The sequence below is a fragment of the Podarcis gaigeae genome (assembly GCF_964106915.1).
Source record: "Podarcis gaigeae genome assembly, chromosome: 4".
In the NCBI taxonomy this organism is placed as follows: domain Eukaryota; kingdom Metazoa; phylum Chordata; class Lepidosauria; order Squamata; family Lacertidae; genus Podarcis; species Podarcis gaigeae.
Genome location: NC_139677.1, coordinates 44,264,019 through 44,283,274, shown reverse-complemented (window position 1 = coordinate 44,283,274; position 19,256 = coordinate 44,264,019). Strand labels below are relative to the sequence as shown.

At 44.0% G+C, this 19,256-nt stretch overlaps 1 protein-coding gene and 2 long non-coding RNA genes across 4 annotated transcripts in view; 1 reads left to right on the top strand and 2 right to left on the bottom strand.

Annotated features, from left to right (window-relative positions):
• The window catches only part of PTCHD1 (patched domain containing 1), a 104,179-nt gene extending 98,073 nt beyond the window's left edge, over positions 1 to 6,106 (bottom strand). The window contains exon 1 of the mRNA XM_083734239.1: positions 3,796 to 6,106. Coding sequence (XP_083590365.1) covers positions 3,796 to 4,224 — 429 coding nt within the window. The 5' untranslated portion in view covers positions 4,225 to 6,106. The remainder of the gene's footprint in view (positions 1 to 3,795) is intronic.
• A 45-nt stretch (positions 6,107 to 6,151) lies between these two features.
• LOC310842601 lies at positions 6,152 to 12,059 on the top strand. The gene is made up of 3 exons (XR_014563262.1): positions 6,152 to 6,180; positions 7,892 to 7,933; positions 10,461 to 12,059. It is a non-coding gene; the product is annotated as an uncharacterized lncRNA (long non-coding RNA).
• The window catches only part of LOC310842535, a 116,502-nt gene continuing 106,089 nt past the window's right edge, over positions 8,844 to 19,256 (bottom strand). For both annotated transcript variants that reach the window (XR_014563161.1, XR_014563162.1), the window contains one exon: positions 8,844 to 10,091. This is a non-coding gene — a long non-coding RNA (uncharacterized lncRNA). The remainder of the gene's footprint in view (positions 10,092 to 19,256) is intronic.

Here is a 19,256-nt window from a genome sequence, read left to right as displayed (position 1 = left end):
TCAGCTTTCAGTGCCACTAAATATTTGACAAAACTATACCCAAGTTCAGGGAGTTTCTTTTTTTTTAATGTTAAGACACTATCAGCTCAAGCTGCAATCCTAAACAAACTTACTAAGGAGTAAACTCCACTGAACTTGGTGGGACATACACAGGATTGTGTTTTCTCATTTAAAATCCCCTCTCAGCTAGTAGATGTCTTCTGTCAGGAACAGGGAACTTGCTAGATTTGGGAAAGAACACTGGTGTCTTTCCTAATCATTTTGCCTGTCAAAAAATAGAAACCAGTTGCAAAGCAGTAGCTGTTAACAGCAGCCCAAATATACTTGCAAGTGGAAGTCTGGAGCTTGGCTCTATGGTTATATTGAAATTTTAAAACAGACATGATTAACCAAAGTGAACAAAATAAATACACTGCAATCCTATCCCCCCCAATTTATTTTATCTTTTAGCAGCGAATGAGGAGTTTGTTTAGAAATCCTTGTTAAAAAAGAAAGGCAGAAATCAGCAGCGTCCAAACTGGGTCTGAGATATAAAGAGCATCTTCATTCCAGAGTTGCTAATATGAGCAAGCAATTCAGAGAGTGTGGCATGCTGAAATTTACTTTTCAGTGGTGAATGAGCTGCAGATGTAGCACTACCATCTGAGGTCCATCTTAAGCTAGGAGAGCCTTCAGCTGCTGATAAGAACATAGGAAGAACCTGCTGGATCAGGCCAATAGCCCATCTAGTCCAGCATCCTCTTCTCACAGTGGCCGACCAGATGCCTGTGGAAAACCAGCAAGCAGGATTTGAGCACAAGAGCCCTCTCCCCTCTCCTGTGGCTTCCAGCAACTGGTATTCAGAAGCATTGCTGCCTTCAAGTGTATTGGCAGAGCAGAGCTGTCATGGCTGGTAGGCTTCAATAGCCCTCTCCTCCATGATATAATCTCGCTGATCTTGGTTTGATCTCCATGGTTTTTTCCCCTTAAGGGTGACTCATTCTTGTAAAAATAGCCCTGTCCTTATGTCCCAAGACCATTAGCCACCCACAGGAAACAGTGCTCAAATCAAACAATCAACAGCCTCTCAACTCCTGGATTCTCATACTGATAGAGACAACTGCTTTGTATCAAAACATTACTAATTCTCCATCTAGTACTTAGGAGCAAACATAAGAAGCTGCCTTATACTAAGTTAGATCTCAGGTCCATGTAGATCAGTATTGACCGGCAGTGGTTCTCCAGAATGTCCTTCTTAGCCCTACCTGGAATCTTCTGCACCAGAAGCAGTTGTTCCACCCTGACCCTTCCTCATATTGCTTATAGAAGTGGGGATGACTTTTTCAAACATGAGATCTTCCTAAGATGGCGAGATAATAATTTTGATTGATGGGTTGCACCAGTAGTGCCATGGCCATCTTTCAGAGAAAAAAGGAGAAAGGAAAATAGGGGGACAGAACGTTTCTAGACAGACAGAAGACATAGGTGGAATAAAGACAAAACAATACATTCAATAATCTTATAGCCATTAGCTCCCTGTTATACTTTTGCCTATTAGGTAGTCAATGAAACATCTAATAAAACTGCCAAAACATTTGCAAAGCTAAGCAGGGTCCAGCATGGTTTAAAACTGGATGGGAGACTGCGTGTTGAGATTCCTGCATTGCAGGGGGCTGGACTAGATGAACCTCGGAGTCCCTTCCAATTCTACAATTCTTAATTTAGCTACAAGGTGGAACATTATGGGAACCAGATGATGTGCAGTGAAACCCCATGCATGTTTGCTTTAAAGCAAATCCCACTGTAGCCAATGGGGCTTACTCCCTAGAAAGTGGGTTTAGGATTACAGTTTAAATTCCTATAATCCTCTACCTGTTACCTCCTTTTGCTGCTCAACAATTCAACGCCACATGACCACAACATGTCAAGAATTTCATGTCCTGTCTCTCATTGCTTAAACCCAACTTCCCAGGATCCTTCAAGGGCTTAACCACACATTCACCTGAACATGGCACCAGCCCCAAAGAGAAGCGGTTAAAACAGAGGTTATTGCACAATGTATAGATGGCAACTATTCAATAACAGAGAACATTTGGCATGCCTAATGACTTCTAGCTAACTGCAAAAGTCCATGGTGTCAAAAGTGACTGTGGTGTATGGTTTACCACCATCTCATTAAATGAACAATAAACATTCAGTGGCCAAAGTCTGATTATAAATTAGATTGAACCGAACACTGATATAATTATCAATCTTTCTGACATAACTATCAGTTCTAAGTTGCACTGATAGATAATGTCGTGCGTAAAAAGGTTTTGGAAAAGATTCAGAGTCATTTGTGTCTCTCTTCTAGAGGTAGCAAACCAGGAGAACATCTATGCTAATCCTATGCCTACTTATAACAGAATGTATCTCAGGGAGAATAAAGGAATAGGGATTGACATCCCTATGGTTTCCTTATTGGCCAGAAATTTTTCTATGGGAAGAAACAAACTACATCACCTTTTTGATATTTCTGGGCTAGTATATCACTATTCAAATACAAATAATTAAATGTGAGATAAATGCTGGTATTACTGATTCTATTCTATCATGGAATGCTTAGCATATGGTTTGGTGGAACTTGCAAGACTATCTCTATGAATATGCATTTTCTCAGTTGAGGAGAGAGACTCTAAAGGTCAAAACATTTAAGATTACTTTGCAGTGTCTTCTGAAGACCTGTCAACATTTTTTTCTGTTTCCAGAAAATCACTGTCTGGCAATTCCCAAAAGAGGCAAGGGAAACATGCAGTGCAGTTGTTTAATGCTGAAAAGCGTGTACGGAGCTAGTCATAGCCACACCTCTAAAACAATTCTCCATGTTTCAGAAATTTGTTTTCCTCCCCTTCATCATATTGTTCTTCTTTCCACTCACCTGCAGCTCTTTCTCACGTTTTTATTCTAAACCTGTACTCAAAATGATTGGAGTCTATATTGTAATACAGACACGGAAATTATTCCTGACAAATTACGGCAGACTACTGAAATAGGTGGGACCGCTTATACCCAGGAAGGTAAAACCTAATGAAATACCATGCATTATATTACATAGCAAACATCTATAGAGTGACGCCATTAAAACAATATAGCCTTTCCTTTGATTTTGAAACTGTGTGTGAAAATAGCATGTGGAATGCCATAAAAGAAATAGATTTCAAACAAAACAACACCTGGCTTTGACAAACTTGCAAGAGCTGTTACAATACTAAGGTTGTGGTTTTTTTTTTTTTTAAATTTGTTCTATAGGAATTACGTCCAGAGCAGCCCACAACCGGTACTTTTACAAATCCCCTTAAATAAATTTTGAAGTTTAGGTTCAACTGCAGATCAGCAAAACTAACTGCCATTGCCTCAACTTGCACAATAGAAACAAGGGGGGGGGGGAAAGAGGTGGTGAGGGGACAATCCGTGTATAATACAGGCAGAATGTTTTTAAAGTGTCATTCCTTCATTCACAAAATCTTCCACACACACCCCACCACCACCTCCTCCTCCTCACCACCTCCCAAGATGAGAGGAAATCTCTACTCTGTTCTGCAACCAGGAGTCAACCCAACTGTTGCAGGGCTGTGACTTGGCAGCTGCATTCTCAGGGCAAGGAACAGTTACCCAGAGAGACACAGCCGCGTAGATAAATATATGATGCAGACACATCTGTTCACATTTAGAAGCAAATCTACCACGATTCAAGGAGTGGGGGTGCAGGAGAGAGGGGCGATTCACCTCTGCCTCTCTCCCCTCCACTACACACACACTCGCTCGCCCGGGCATTACCTTTAAGATCAGCTCGGTGTGGTGTTGGTCCAGCATGTTCGCCTTCACGAAGGAGGTAATGATGACCCTCCCGTACCTGCCCGGGGTATGCAGGTCGGAGTAGAGCCGGTGCTTGGACCGATTGACGGGGAAGAGGCTGTTGACCAGGTTCCTCTCGATCTTGGCCAGGCTGTGCTTGGGCGCCAGCAGGTGCTCGACGCTCTCTTCGATCTGGTACCTGCTGAAGCTGGCGCCCAGCAAGATGGAGATGAGGACGGGCGCGGAGGCGAAGAAGACCGGGTGGCTGGCGATGAAGTGGCCGAGTCTGGCGAAAGACGTTCTCAGCCCCCTGTGCAAGACCTGCCGCAACATCCTAGTGCAGAAGCAGCGCAGGAGGGCGAGGCGCGCGCGACGGGATCGGAGGCTCTGCCAGAGCCCAGACAAAACCATCGGGGAGCCCAGGCAGGCGGCGGCGGCGGCGGCGGCAGCTGCCCCTCCGGGCGGAAAGGGGCAGGCAACTCTGCCTCTCGCTCCCCGCCAGCCTCTCCGCGCACGGCGGGCGCTAGAGCTGCTCGCCTCCGTCCAGGAGGCTGCCGAGGGGAGTTTCCCGGCGCCTCATTGTCTGACTTTAAACAGCAACAAAGACTCTCCAGGGAAAAGGGCAACGGCGCCGAGGAAGCAACACCCAGAAGGGGGTGGGGGGGGGGGGAAGGAAGGAGACCCAGATCGGATGGGTGGCAACACCTCTTTGTTTCTCTGGAGGGTGGTTGCGCTTTCTGCCCAGCCAAGTGGGTGGGTGCCTCTTTTTTTGGAGGGGGTGTTTTTGTTCGTTGGTCCAGGAGAGGGGTGTGTGTGTGTGTGTGTGTGTGTGTGTGTAGATTGAAGTGGGGGTTTGACACACTTGCTGACTAATCTCAGTGGAGCTCCCGCTCCCCGGCTTGAAGAGAGAATGGTGGGGGGCAGGGATGGGGGAGGGAGATATAGATATATATTTAAAATAATAATAAAAATTTCGCACGCAGAAGCCCTCGACACCTGATCCTTTGGGAGGTGTTGGGATTTGTTGCTGCTGCTGCTGCTGCTCCTGCTCGGTTGTAGATCCACAGGAGATCGTGGGGCTCCGGCTGATTACACACCTGCAGAACTGAATGAATGGGTTTCCTCCCCCACCCGCGCCTCTAAACGATGACAGGAAAGAGACTCGCCTCTTCCTCAGTCCAAAAGCCCCAGGGGGAGAAACTCGCCGTTTCAAAGCACACGCTGCTGCTGCTGCTGCTGCTGCCGCCACTTGCGAGCGAGTTCAGGGGCAGTTTCCTCCCCGGCTTTTTCATGACAGTTGTTGAGCTTGAACAAATGACTAGCCAATGCCCAGGTGGCTGGGAGCAGGCGGCTAGGCGAAGCAGCGCTTCCTCGCCCCCATCTCCGCTGGCTCTCTCACGCGACTCAAGGATCCGAGGGGTTGCATGAAACACAACCCAGATGGGAGGGTTTTCTTTAAATAATAATACTAATTGAAAAGAGCCTTTATAGGTAACTTAGCTGGAAGTCTCGATCGCCGACTGCGAATCACCAGGGACGAATCCTCCTCCTCATCTTAACACACAGGGAGGTGGGTGGCTCCCTGCCTTCTTCTTCTTCGTGCCTGCCTCGGGGTTTTCTGCTCCGAGGACTGGATCCCCCACTTGGTTTTTGTTTTGCTTTGTTGGCGACCCGAGGCTACTTCAGGTCAGATCCATGTCGGCGACGCCGGCTTGTGCCGCCCGAGCGAAAGAGCTGCCCAGCCGCCTGAGGGAACGAGGGGAGCCGGGCGCGGAGCTGGGAGCGACGTGGCGCATGGCAAAGTTTCCCGGCTCACCTCTGGAGGAGTCCCCGAAGAAGCGCGCTTGGCAGAGGGCTGCTCCCCGCCGGGGCGAACGGCTCCCTCATGGCTTCGCGACCCGGATCAGCGCAGAGATACAGTTTTGTGTATTTCATTGGTGTCAAGCTGCCGCCTCTTCTCTCTTTGTCAGCGCATAGCGAAGGGATTCGCCGCTTCCCGGTGCCAGGAGCCACGGACGTCTGGGCAATTCCTCCAGCTCCCTCTTCGCTGGCGTCCCCGCTCCCCTCTCTCTGGCTCCTTTTCCCTCTCGCCGACTCTGCCTGCCTCTCTCTCTCTCTCTCTCTCCGCGCGTTGCTGCTTCGACGCTCTTCTCTGTGCGAGAGCAGAAACTGCCCAGTCTCCAGCCTAAATGGGCATGTGCGAGTGCTGCGCACATGCCCATTAAGAACGTGAAGCCGCCGCGAAGCCGGTGCCCTTAACCCTTTGCCCGGAGCTTGTCTCAGACTCCCCCTCTCCTTCGAAGGGGGCGCGACCAGGCGGGCGAGTTCGTGGGGTCGAGGAGCGCCTGCGCGGGCGCGCGCGCCTGGGTAGGTGGGCGGAAGGAGCAACTCAGCCCTCTGGAATCCCGCCAGGGAAAAGGAACCGTGAGGTCACTGGGATGAGTGGAAATGCCCCAAAACAAGGGGCGGGGCGAGAAGCCGTGGCGAAAGGGCAGCTCTCCCAGGAAAGGATGTGGAGAAAAGACCATCGAGTTTCAATGAAAGCCCGTTCTCCCCACAGGAGCATAGGGAGTTGCCTTATAGACCAAGCAAGGCCATTGGTCCATCTCACTTAGTGCTGTCTGCACTGACCGGCAGCAGCGCCCCAGGGATTCAGATTTAGATTCACATTCCCAGTCCAATCTAGATGCATCTGGGATTGAAATGGGGAACTGGGCTTAACCCCAGATATTGAATCTTGTGCCCAATTTCAGGTTAAAGGGAACCCTTAGCAATATGCCTTTGGTGGGCTCTGGGTTGGCCCAGTCCTCCCCACCAAGAGAAAGGAGTTGGCTCTTATATATTTCTAAAACCAAATACTAGGATTGGGAGAAGTTGGTTGTGCAAGTGGGCAGATGCAGCTGTTCATTCAAGGTCCTCCCTCTGGGCAGTGGGGTTTGGGCCTAGCATGTCTAGCAGTGGTCATCACTGCTTCTGTCCACTCTACCTGCTCACTCGCTGGGCTCAGGTCTCCTTGGCAAGAGTGAATGAGCAAGCAGATTCTCCTCAGAAAGAGGGGGCGTGATATATGTCAGAAGCTATGGCAGCCACTCCTTGTAATGACTGTTCTCTTAGGTCTTCCAGCCTTTTTCTACATTGAGAGAAAGAAACAGTGAAAGTGGGTGTGATCTGAGCAGCAGGCCTGCTCAGCTGTGGCCCTTTCCCAAAATCTTACCGTGGCACCTTCTGGAGGGGGGCACACAAGTGAGAAGAATAAGAGGTGGCACCTTCTGGCACAAGCAGCCAACTCTCCTTGCTTGGATTCCTGCACTCCTCCCCTCTGTGTCCTGGGCATACCCAACCTGTTGCACCTCTGAGGGTCAGAGATCAAGTGAGCGACCAGAAACAATGGCAAGTGTTCCTTGCAACCAACCACTTTTGTGGACACCTGAGCACCAACGACCTTGCAACACTTTGCCATCCGACTGAGAGATGGAGGTGTGGCTGTTGCTGTGCATGGCACAGAGGTGGGAAGGAACAAACAGAGAGCAGGCTTTCCCTACACAATCTCCTGAGTGATTGGGGCCTTCACAACTGCCTGATACATCTAAGCTTTGATGCATCAGCTAAACCCCACTAGCACCAGTGATTCCTCTCAGTATGTAGTTCTGCCCTTTAGTACCGGTACCTGGTTCTTGTTGTTGAACTTCTGGGTTCTACTAAAATAAATAGAGTATATCCTGCAAGCCTAAAGTCTGCTCATACTTCACATATAACTTAGGAAAGGAGGCCAGATAACATAAATATTTCTGGATTAGCTTCACTTCTTTCATGTTTTCCATCATGGCAATTTCTACATGGCAATACTGGGATTTAGTTGCCCCTTTCCTGTTCTTTGTTTGCTGTTATTGTTGTTGCCGTTCAGTCTTGTCCGACTCTTCATGACCCCATTGCTGTTATTAGTGAACAACTAAAAAAAATAAAGTCTTTGTTCAAGCTGTCTTGTTGATTTAGTTTAGCATGACCAAACATGCAGGCACATTATGTCATAGTATTTTATCAATTTCAGCAAATACTAAATTCCACAATTGTCTTATAGGGAACAGGATCACCACATGTGTAGAAGTGTTCCAGTCTTGGGGTATGTCATCCAATATTTATTGGACTATATCTGTATTTGTGTGTGTACATACTTTCTGTGGGCTAATATGTCAAATAAGGTTTAATCTTAAAATTAAGCTCTTGTATCTTAGGTACAATCTTAAATATACTTAATAGGGAGTAAATCCTACATAATTCAATTATTTTACTCTGAGAACATAATGGTGCCCTCTAGATGTTTTGGACTACAATTCCTATGACACACAGCAAGCAAAGTGCTCACTGGGGCTGGTGGGTATTGTAGTTCTGGAAGGCATCTGGTTGGCAAAAGTGGCATTAGGCCTTTCTTTTCTTAGGATGCATAATCTTTTTTTCTTTTTTTTCTGTGGCACCAGACTTTGGAACAGTCCCATGAGAGATGCACCAGCCCTTCTTCTTACTTTTTGACAGGCAGCAAATAATTTTTTTATTCCAGTAGACCCTGCAAGTATGTTGCTCTTAATGAAAATTTGACTGCATTTCTACATTTGCAGGTTTTGGGGTTTTTTTAACATTTGATATAATTTTATTCTTGTTTTATTGTTAATTTGTACCTTTCTGAATTGTAAGCCCCCTTATTCTTAATAAAAGTGGAAGTATCAATATCAAAAGTATCAGTATCATAAATGAATACATTTCAGGAAAACAGTCTTAAGTGCCTGTTACTTTTACATTCTTCCCTTTCCCCAGGTTAATCTGTTTTGCTTGTCTCAGGGAAACATTTTGTGTACCAATGATACTATATAAGTAAACTTTGACAGTTTCAGTTACAAATTTCACACTCCTTAGTTTGTCTAATAATAATTTGGATCCAAAGGTTTCATTCTTCTGACAGATGCAAGTCTTTTTGTTGGAAGAAGGAAACCTTTGGACCTGACAAGCGATGGAGAATGAAGAGAAATTCAGTTCGGTTCACATTGTAACATGAACCTACGTTATTTACACTTCGAGAAACAATATATGCCCCCTAAGACAGCTGTCCTTGAAAATCCGCAGTTCTCCAAATTTTGTAATGCAGTCCTCCAACCTAAACAAGTTACAAAAATGTGTATATTAAGAGAAAATTGTGCATATTAGTGGAGACAGAGTACAGTGAATGCTGTGTGTGTGTGTGTGTGTGTGTGTGTGTGTTGGTACATTCTAACTTCACACATTGATACTGGCAAGCCCTACTCTCTGCAGATATGTCTGATGGCCAAGTAAAGAGGCCATACACATGTACTCACATATGGTTGCGGAGCGCATGACCAGCAGAATATGTGTTTCAGGGAACATGTGGAATGAACTTGCCCATTACCCAATCTGTTCGTGTATAAACTAAAATGAGATCAGCACACCATCAAAAACCCAATGTTTAAGTTATAAATATTGACTCTTATAAACAAACACAGCATCATTACGAATCATAGAGAAGGAATTTGGTACATTTTAGAGGGCTGACCCATGTGTTCTGTGAAATGATTTGAAGAAAAAATACAAAAGTCCAAAGAAGCATAATTGATAACGCTGACCGAAATCCAGTTTCTGTATGGTTTCCTGAACCGTCACATGACCACCTCTGTGTGTGCTGAATGACAACCTGGGTGTGCTGAAGTGGTTGTGTGAATGTATCATTAGCATGATTGGGCTCCAACCCCTTTATTGTACTTCACTTTTATCATCTCTGGGAAAGGCAAAGTGTGCTAATGTAATCACAACTTAAGAGTTGCATGCTTCAGACACTCACTCCACAGAATATTATATCAGCAAAGCACTAGAACGTATGAAACACGTATAGCTAACCGTGGTTGTTCAAAATGTGATGGGAGACACGGCAGAAAGCATTTGTTCTGCATGTTTACTTGGAAATAAGTCCCATTGAGTTCAATGGGTGATGCGCCTTAGAAAGCATATAGAGATTTGAATTCCGCGGGGCCTATAATAAGGAAAGATTACTTCACTAAGGATATATGACAAGAAGGAGAATAGGATGTGGGGGGTGAGGAGACAGGAGAGGGAATAATAGAAAATAAAGAAAACAAAGCTTTTATGGAGACAGGTAAGGGAGGAAAAATGGAGAGACGGCAGCAGGTCTGTTCCATAATTGTTCCTATGGACATGGTGGATCCATCTGTCATTCCTTCCCCAGGGTTCTTCCAACAATACGACACTGAGAGCCACTGTTGTAAACAAATGAAACCATTATTATTACCAAGTACGCTAACATAGATTTGTCTCAGCAAATTAAAGCGCAACATATTGCATGTCAGATCCAGTGCCCATTAAAGCCATTCACAAAATATCCAGTGATTTGAGTGGCACAGCTTTTGCTCTGGTATGGAAAAAAAAATTGTTTCCTCATTAGACGATTCTTTGCACCTATTGAACAGAGGTCTAATAGCCAATCAGTTTCTCAATTGCCAGGTTCTGATGTTCAGCGTTAGATAACCTCAGTGTATCAATTTTCATAATTAATTCATAGTTAATTCTCATTACCACTGTATCAATATGCTAATTCCTCTCAATAAATTTCCAATTAACATTCACAGGCTTGGATGCTAATGAGCAAGATGTGGAAAGATGCAGTCACAGAAGTCAAGGGTATAGGTCTTTGTTTTCCTTTTCAGAAATGCAAGTGGCAGGATCATCGTCTTAGAATGAATTTAGCATTTGTCACTCTATACAGTTTATGGGTTAAATTAATATTGTGCTTAAATAAAAATGACATGTTGCTGAATATGCAGCTGTTAATTAACATAGCGCATATGACTAGGTTTGAGGGTAATTGCTATGTTTTTAGGAACAAAAGCAATTGCTGCAGTTGTCGTTCCAATGAATTCAAGAAACTAAAGGTTTTGGCTAGCAGTTAACGGGAAGGTCAGACTAGTAGTCCACCTAGCCCAGGAGTCAACAACCTTTTTCAGCCATGGGCCAGTCCACCGTCCCTCAGACCATGTGGTGCGACAGACTATATTTTTTGGTGGGGGGAATGAAAGAATTCCTATGCCCCACAAATAACCCAGAGATACATTTTAAATAAAAGCACACATTCTACTCATGGAAAAACATGCTGATTCCCGGACCATCCGTGGGCCGGATTGAGAAGGTGATTGGGCCGCATCTGGCCCCTGGACCTTAGGTTGCCTACCCCTGATCTAGCCCACAGTTTCCCAAACTTGGGTCTCCAGCTGTTTTTGGACTACAACTCCCATCATCCCTTGCTAGTAGGACCAGTAGTCCCAAAACAGCTAGAGACCCAAGTTTGGGAAACTCTGATCTAGCCCAATATTGTCTGCTCTGCTGGCAGCAGCTCTCTGGGTTCTGAAGCAAAGGTCTTTACCATCATCTGCTGTTTGTGCCAGACAGACAGTAGGACTTGAACCCGAGACCTCTGTGGCATGCAAAGCCTGTGCTCTATCACTCAGCCACGATCTGTCCTCCTAACACATTCCTATGTACAAACAGGGTTCAGAATAATCCAACTAGCATAGGGCTGTCATAGAGGATAAGGCTATCAATGATGGTCATGATGGCTATCTTCTACCTCTGCTGTAGAAGGGAGTATCCCTCTGTATACCAACTGCTGCAAATCACAAGGCACGGACTTTGGTACAGTGGTACCTCGGGTTAAGAACTTAATTTGTTCTGGAGGTCCGTTCTTAACCTGAAACTGTTCTTAACCTTAGGTACAACTTAGGCTAATGGGGCCTCCTGCTGCCACCGCATCACCCATGCGCAATTTTTGTTCTCATCCTGGGGCAACGTTCTTAACCCGAGGTACTATTTCTGGGTAAGCGGAGTCTGTAACCTGAAGCATCTGTAACCCGAGGTACCACTGTGATCTATTGTTATATGGCAGCCTGTGCAAGACCAAAAGTTGGTGCCCCCAAATGTATCTTCTCAATTATGGATCTTCTCAATTTTGCAACTCCTCGGCTCAGCACACTGTGTGGGAAATCCACCCGCACCATCCTAAATCCAGTACTGCTTCAGTGTGAACCCTTGTATTAAGATGAGGATAGCATGTATACAAAAAGAATCATAGAAAGAAACTTGTTTGTCTTCATTGTGCTTAGCATGTTGCCCGCGAGGAGGCAAAAGTCCTGGGTGGATAATTCTACAGGATTCCTTCTTTGTCCATGTCTAGGTATGCACATAGCAGGTCAATGGATCTGGCCTTCTTTTTCTGCATGTGGTGGGATCTTGTAGGAGGCTTACAGGTGTTTGATGCATGGCACTTGCCAACTGCACAGGCAAGAGACTCAGTGCCTGAGGGAGAAAAATCTAGTTCCTTCCTTTGTGAACTAGTCTTATGAGGTGGGCTAGGGAAAGAAAATATATGACAGAAAATCTACTTTACATTTTGCAACAAAACAGCTAGCCTGTTCATGGTTTATCTGTGGGGTCTTGAGTCCTATAAGTAACCCGGGGGTGTAATGGCAGTAACAGGAAACAGAAAGTACCATTAATATGAATTTCCTCAAACTTGGTTCCATTGTGTCAATGTTACTTCTTGTTACCTGTCAAATCTTGTCCCTGCCAGGTCCTTCATATAACAAGTAGCAGATACCAAGAAAGGTACTCAGATTTGGAGAATATATTTAAATTTAACTGATTTAATAAATGACTTAAAAGCAAAGTGGTTAATAAACAGAAAGTCTTTAAATGGCAATGGAGTTTTTAACTTCCAGAAGGAAAGAAAAAGATTCCTATTACTTATTCATTGTATTGCTTAGCAGATGCACACAATGTTTTACAAAACACATAATGACATCTCCTGTTCCTAGAGACCTTACAAACCTAATTAAGAACATGCAGAGATGGCAGTGCAGTGAGATGAGGGGAATGGGAAGAAGAAGTCTGACAATATGAAACGTGGTAAAGGATGGAAAGCAAGCAGTAAATAATGCAAAATAAGGGATGCTGAAATGATTTCACCACAAGTGAAGCATCACCAGATGTTATTTAATTTATATTATTTCATTTCTAGACTGTTCTTCAACCAAGTCTTCTGGGTGATTTAAAATGATCAATAAGATACAGAAATGCAATCCAATCTTATTAAAACTATCACAATGCAAATAACAGAAAACCTAGAAAGCAGCATAAAAGCAGCACAAGATCAGCAGAAAAACAGACTAGCAAGATCAATATTAAAAACCAGTAAGGGAGAAAAGCAATTAGTGGTCATATCTTAATTGCACTAAAAACATATAATTAAAAGGCCTGGGAAAATAAAAAGGTCTTCCCTTGGTGTTGAAAAGACAGGAATCCAGGCATGTGAGTTGAATTGCTTATAAGGCCTTCTTATGTTACTTTTCCCCTTATGGGAATGGCTTGAGTGACATAGCTCTTGGTGGTTTTTTATATTAATTAATTAATTGTTTTTATTTATTTATACATTGCCTTTCATCCAAAGATCACAGGGCAGTTTACAGTATAAAAACACAAAATACAGAACATAACAACAGCAGCAACAAAATACCCTACCCCCATAGTATTAGGAGAAGTAACACAATAAGGAAGTGTAGATAAGTACCGTATTTTTCGTTCTATAAGACGCACCAGACCACAAGACGCACCTAGTTTTTGGAGGAGGAAAACAAGAAAAAAAATATTCTGAATCTCAGAAGCCAGAACAGCAAGAGGGATCGCTGCGCAGTGAAAGCAGCAATCCCTCTTGCCGTTCTGGCTCTTGGGATAGCTGCACAGCCTGCATTCACTCCATAAGACACACACACACTTCCCCTTACTTTTTAGGAGAGAAAAAGTGGAGTCTTATAGAGCAAAAAATACGGTAAGTGTGGTGATGCATACCTTGAAGAGAATAATGTTACGGCTGGGCTGTGCAAAAATGGCCTCTTGAAAATGCCCCTTATTTGTGGGCAGAGAAACCGAGGGGACCATTTTGCTGAAGAACAATTTATCCATCAGTTTCTTGAGGGTGGGGCTTAGCAGCAGCAGCATTAGTAGCACAACCTCTTTCATTTCCTCTCCTCCCCCGTCCCAAGTTTTATTTTTCTGCTACATGCAGCAGCGACAGCAGCAACTCTGTGGGCAGCTTGGCCACCATTTTGCAACGAGCCAGATTTAGCATTGTTCTAGGGAGAAAATGCAGGAGAAAATGGCAGCTGCCCCAAAAAGTGATGGAAAATATTTGGAGAAATTTCTGCAAAGTACCTTTATTTTTCTGGGGGCGATGAGCAAAAGAAGAACTTCACAATTTTTCTCAGGAAAAAAAAGCCACCTGAGAAATTTTAGTTCAGCTCTAGTTAAGGAAGTTGAATACTTTTGAGAACTCAGGACTGTTGAGAAGTTTTTTGGGCATTGAAATTCCCCTGTCTCTTCAACTTCCATCAGGATTGCTAAGAGATCAGAGAAAAGGTTAGACTGTACAATGCAGCAGCCTGCAGAAAATACACCACGTCTGCCTTTTTTCTGTTTCTGACTAGAAAGCATTGTCTGCTCAGACAAAACGCCTATGACTACCTTCCATTTTGTAAACTTGGCACACATTCAAGTAGGGCCAGGCACTCCAGTTTGATAAACCTTTTTGTGGATATTAGGCCGGTTGGTAGGGCCAGATTTCTACTTTATCACAATTGAAAAACTGGTTTGAGCTTTAGGGACAATGAGGAATGGTGGGAGGCTCCCGCTGGAGGACTCCCTAGGGAAGCCTCGGAAGAGGAAGGCTTGGAACCAGGGGACTGGCAGTGGGACACAGAAGACAGGTCAGAGATTGAAGGGCAAGCAGTATGGTTGGATGCCAAACAAGCAACAGGCTTGAATGAGAGGAAGAAGAGAAGCTGTGGGGGCTAAAGCTGTAACAGATTCACAGGAGCCTGCCAGTTCTGCTGTGTTCAGCTCCCCTTTCCACTTGTTTCCAAGGGCTGAGAAATTTTTGCACGTAGCAGAAGAAAAAGCACAGATAGTGCAGCCCTCACGCTACCCTGGCGGAGTTTAAGACTGCAGGGAAAACAGCCGGATGGAGAGGAAACTTAGAGGGAAGTGGAAGGCCCAGATAGTCAGTTCTGGCAACTGTTTTACTGGAGCCAGTCTCGCCGTGCTTTCTCTGCTAGTATTCTGTTTCCTTGAATAAAGAATTAACTTTACAGCTCGGCTCTGAGTCTCCACGTTGACCTGCAGCTGAACCAGCCCTGTCAGTAGTGAATAGTGGATCAGTTAGGAAATAAAAAAAATCCTTCCAGTAGCACCTTAGAAACCAACTAAGTTTGTTATTGGTATGAGCTTTTGTGCGCATGCATACTTCTTCAGATACATGCACACAAAAACGCATACCAGTAACAAACTTAGTTGGTCTCTAAGGTGCCCTGGAAGCAATATTTTATTTTGTTTCGACTATGGCAGACCAACACGGCTACCTACCTGTAACTAGTTGGGAAATATTTAGATTCTGGACTCAGTGGTCTTACTGGAGCAGTGGAGAGACTCTTTAGAGCAGGTGTGGGGAATCTTTGGCCATGATGTTCCAGATAAAGTACAGCTCCTATCAGCCCAAGGAAATAACCAATAACCAAGGATGATGGGAGTTGTAGTTCAGCAATATCTGGAGGCCCCAAGCCTACTTTATATAGTGTTGCACATATGTGTTAAGCAGTCCTTGCTGGACTTGAGGGCCCTCCTCATTCTGCTGAGTGGGGCCTTGGACTTCTGCCCTAAAATCCTCCCCTGACAGCACCATTGTTAGCAAATTGCACCTTGTGAACTGACCCAAGTGAGGAGTGCAGTCCTTTGCCTGTGCTTCTGACACAAGGACCTTGCCCTCTCTCAAAGCAGCATCAGTGAGATTAACTTGCTCTATTCTCCCAACAGTTTTAGGAGGTTGATTAGGGTCACCCAGCAAGCTTCATAGCCAACAACAACAGTGATATTGTTAGCTGCTTGGGACTAGTTTTTCTTAGTGGGAAGGAAGGCAGCATATAAATCTGTTGAATATATACAAAAATAAATAAAGCAAAGCAAAAGCTGACCAGGGATCTGCATTTGGTTTTCCTACGCTTACATGCATATTGCCATGCATATTGGCAGGTGAAGTAGAGATGGCCCTCTTGGAATATCTCTCTAGTACGATGATAATATATTTAATTATTAATACCCCATGTTTTCTTTTCCTTGAGGAAACTCAAGTCTATAATCAAATACACAGAACTTATGTGGCCATACCAGACCACCCCCCTCCAAACTTTTTTGCTCAGGTAGGCTATGTGAAGGGTTTTGTTTTGTTTGAGGTTTTTCTGCAGTAGAAGAGGTTCCAGACCAGTGTTTTTAAAAGGCAATTGAGATGCTGATAGCAGAGCAAAAGCTATAAAGTTAACACCCATGGATGATGAATGTGGAGCATTCACACCTTTTTGTCTTATTCAGCATGCAATTAACACATAAAATGGAACGAGGGCTCTCACACCTCATTGTGAAGTGGATCATGCCTCAATAGGCAGGTTATCACTCAGTTGTTTCAGCACTCATTTGTGATCTTGTGGCACTCCTGAGGTGAGTGACTATTATAAATATGTGCAAACACCATAGATTTTCATTTTTATCTTTCTTTTATTTTTAAAAGGGCTGCATTTGATGCAGTAAATGCTGCTTTTTTTTTAACATGGGATAATTATCCTGATTTCTAGTTTCTGGATTTATTTTATATATGTATTAAAATCCACCTTTAGGGTGCTTCCCTTCCCAAGGCAGCTTACAAAGCATTCAGGAAAATGACAGTGATAAGATATCAAGTCATTAAAACAACAACATAAAGCAATATTAAGTACCTTTAAAATAACAGTAATCCATACAATTATGAAAAAAACACAGTACTGTTAAAACACCCAAAAGCAAAATGGGGTTTTTAAGAAGTTTTCAATGCTGTTTTAAAATACAGTGGTGTGTTTGGGTTTTATACAGGTTTCTAAGCATTGCTTGATATGTTGTTTTTTAATGAAATGGGATCCTTTGGGTGGAAGGGTTACGGTTATAGACAGATGTATGCAACCAAACCATACAACTCATGCCAGGACTTCCGCTTGTACAACTTCCCCTCTGTCTCTTTACCCCCAGTCTGTTCCAGGGGTTCTCTCAACACTCTCTAGCAGAATTGGAGTAGGGTGGGGAGAGGAAAGGTGAAGGTGGTTTCATTGCACAAGTGGAAGTCCTTGCACGAGTACAATGATTTTGTTGGAAATAACCCAATAAGTAAAAATAACCAAAGACTCCCTTTCCTCTACTTCTCTCTTATTTCATGAATGCGGGTAGCACAAATCAATCTTGGGCACCAGCAAGTGTCCTGGGCTACCCGCTGTTCAGCCAGGAAATTCCAGTTCGTAGTTCGCACTCTGAAACAAAGCAATTATATTCATATTTAGAAGTTCAGCGGTGAAGGGCAAGTACCTATGATAAGGAAAGGATTTGTCCTCAGATATAGCTCTGTAAATGCTAACTAGAAGTTTCTTGTTACTGTGGAAATTCCCATGCTCCCTTGTGGCTTCAATCACAGATGTTCTTTCTAGAATGATTATTTTGGAAGGAAGACGATGAGGATGTCTGAAACTTAACACTGATCTTTACTGCAAAGTTGGAAGAGTATGTCCCAAACTGAGAACATTGGCACTTTTCCATGAGTGAAATGCAGTTGGCATAAAATTTGCATGTGCCCAGTGGATTTTACTCATCCTTTCACACCTCCATTGGTTTGTTGTACTTCTGAAGCTTGAAAATGTTACCATGTATTGTGTGGGCATTTCATTTTTCAGAAATTTGCTATTTACGCGTATCTCCATTCCTGCATGCAGATGCTGATTCCTAAACAGTGAAATCAAGCCTCTGTATAGGGATGCATGCCATACATACTATGAGGATGGTGGATGAATGCAGGGAAACTGCAGCGTTTATCGTGCTGCATTCTTTTACTTCACCTATTCCAGGGTTGAATGTGTTTTCCTGACAGTCATCCAAAAGAGGGTGCAGTACTGATATCTCTCGAATCAATCTTTCTGCGTGTTCAGAAGTAGGCTTCTGAGATCATGTTAGAAATTATTGGATTTAGAATCAAGATAATCAAGTTATCTTTCCATTTACCTTGTTTCTCAACCTTTCAGGCACAATGGCATCACATTTTTAAAATCTTTATAGCTGATGTCATGATGGCTAGAGATTTTTTTTGGGTGGAAAGCTGAGGTTCTGAAAAGAAAGTGCTGTCTGCAAACAAATGTTCATCAAAAATGTACCCACTATACATTTATGAAGGTCCTATAAGAGAAGAATCTAGCCCCTGCTCATCACTTTAGTTTTGTATTTTCCCACCCTTGTTTTGCCATCTGCTCCTACTACAAGTCCTTTGGGATCATACACCATTCAAGACTCTAACTTAGTTGGCCTAGCTGGCTGGCTCTGATGTGATGGCTGCATTCATTTCTGCGACACCTTTCTAGGGACACATGCTGCTGGGGGCAAAAATGGGTGGAGTAATGATATAAATCTCATATTTGTATAGAAAGTTAGTTTCTACACACACTCACACTCCATCCTCCAGACAGACAGGCAAGAGACCTTGGCCCCTTCCAGATGTCCTTTCTGTTGCACATTCATGGTGACTTGTGCTCGTGATGCTATCAGGGTGATCACATGCAAACCTGAGCCTGCAGAAGCTTATGGGGCATCATTCTGTTTCATTTCCATTCAGTGTATATACCATGACTTCCTGATTAATTCGTACTTTTTTAAAAAAAACAAACCACCCCAATCCTCTGGTTTATTTTTGTTCCACTTTTGTTGTGCTATAACCCCTCTGGGCAGCAATAATGGGGAAGCATCTCAGAACAAACCGAAGGAGAATGAATCCACCACTAATGCGCTATTACTGGGTCAAGAACATGTTGCAAAATACATCTGCAGTAAAACACCAGTGTGGAGGGGCACATTATCAGAGTTCAAATATTCCAGGCAGACAAAAACACTCTCTGTGTGAAGCAGGGCCACTGGGGAGAGCTCTGAGGACCAGACAGAGAGATCAGGAGGGCTGCATTTGCAACCACCCTGGGAAAAAAAGGGACATCCCATTTTTTTTCTCACAAGAGGACAACAGCCAAAATGGCTGCCACAGCCTTGCGTAATTTTGGGCTGCACTATTTAGGGCATGGCACCCAAAACACATGTTTTGGGGTGCTGCACAAGATTGCTGCCCCCAAGCGATCCTTTCTGTGAACCTCCAGCTATAGGGCGGTATATAAACTTAATAAATAATAATAATAATATTTTTGGGGGCCATGCTCTTGTGCAGGTCACATGACTCACATGGGAGTGCAGCCGCAGAAGATGGTGTCTTGGTTTGAGTT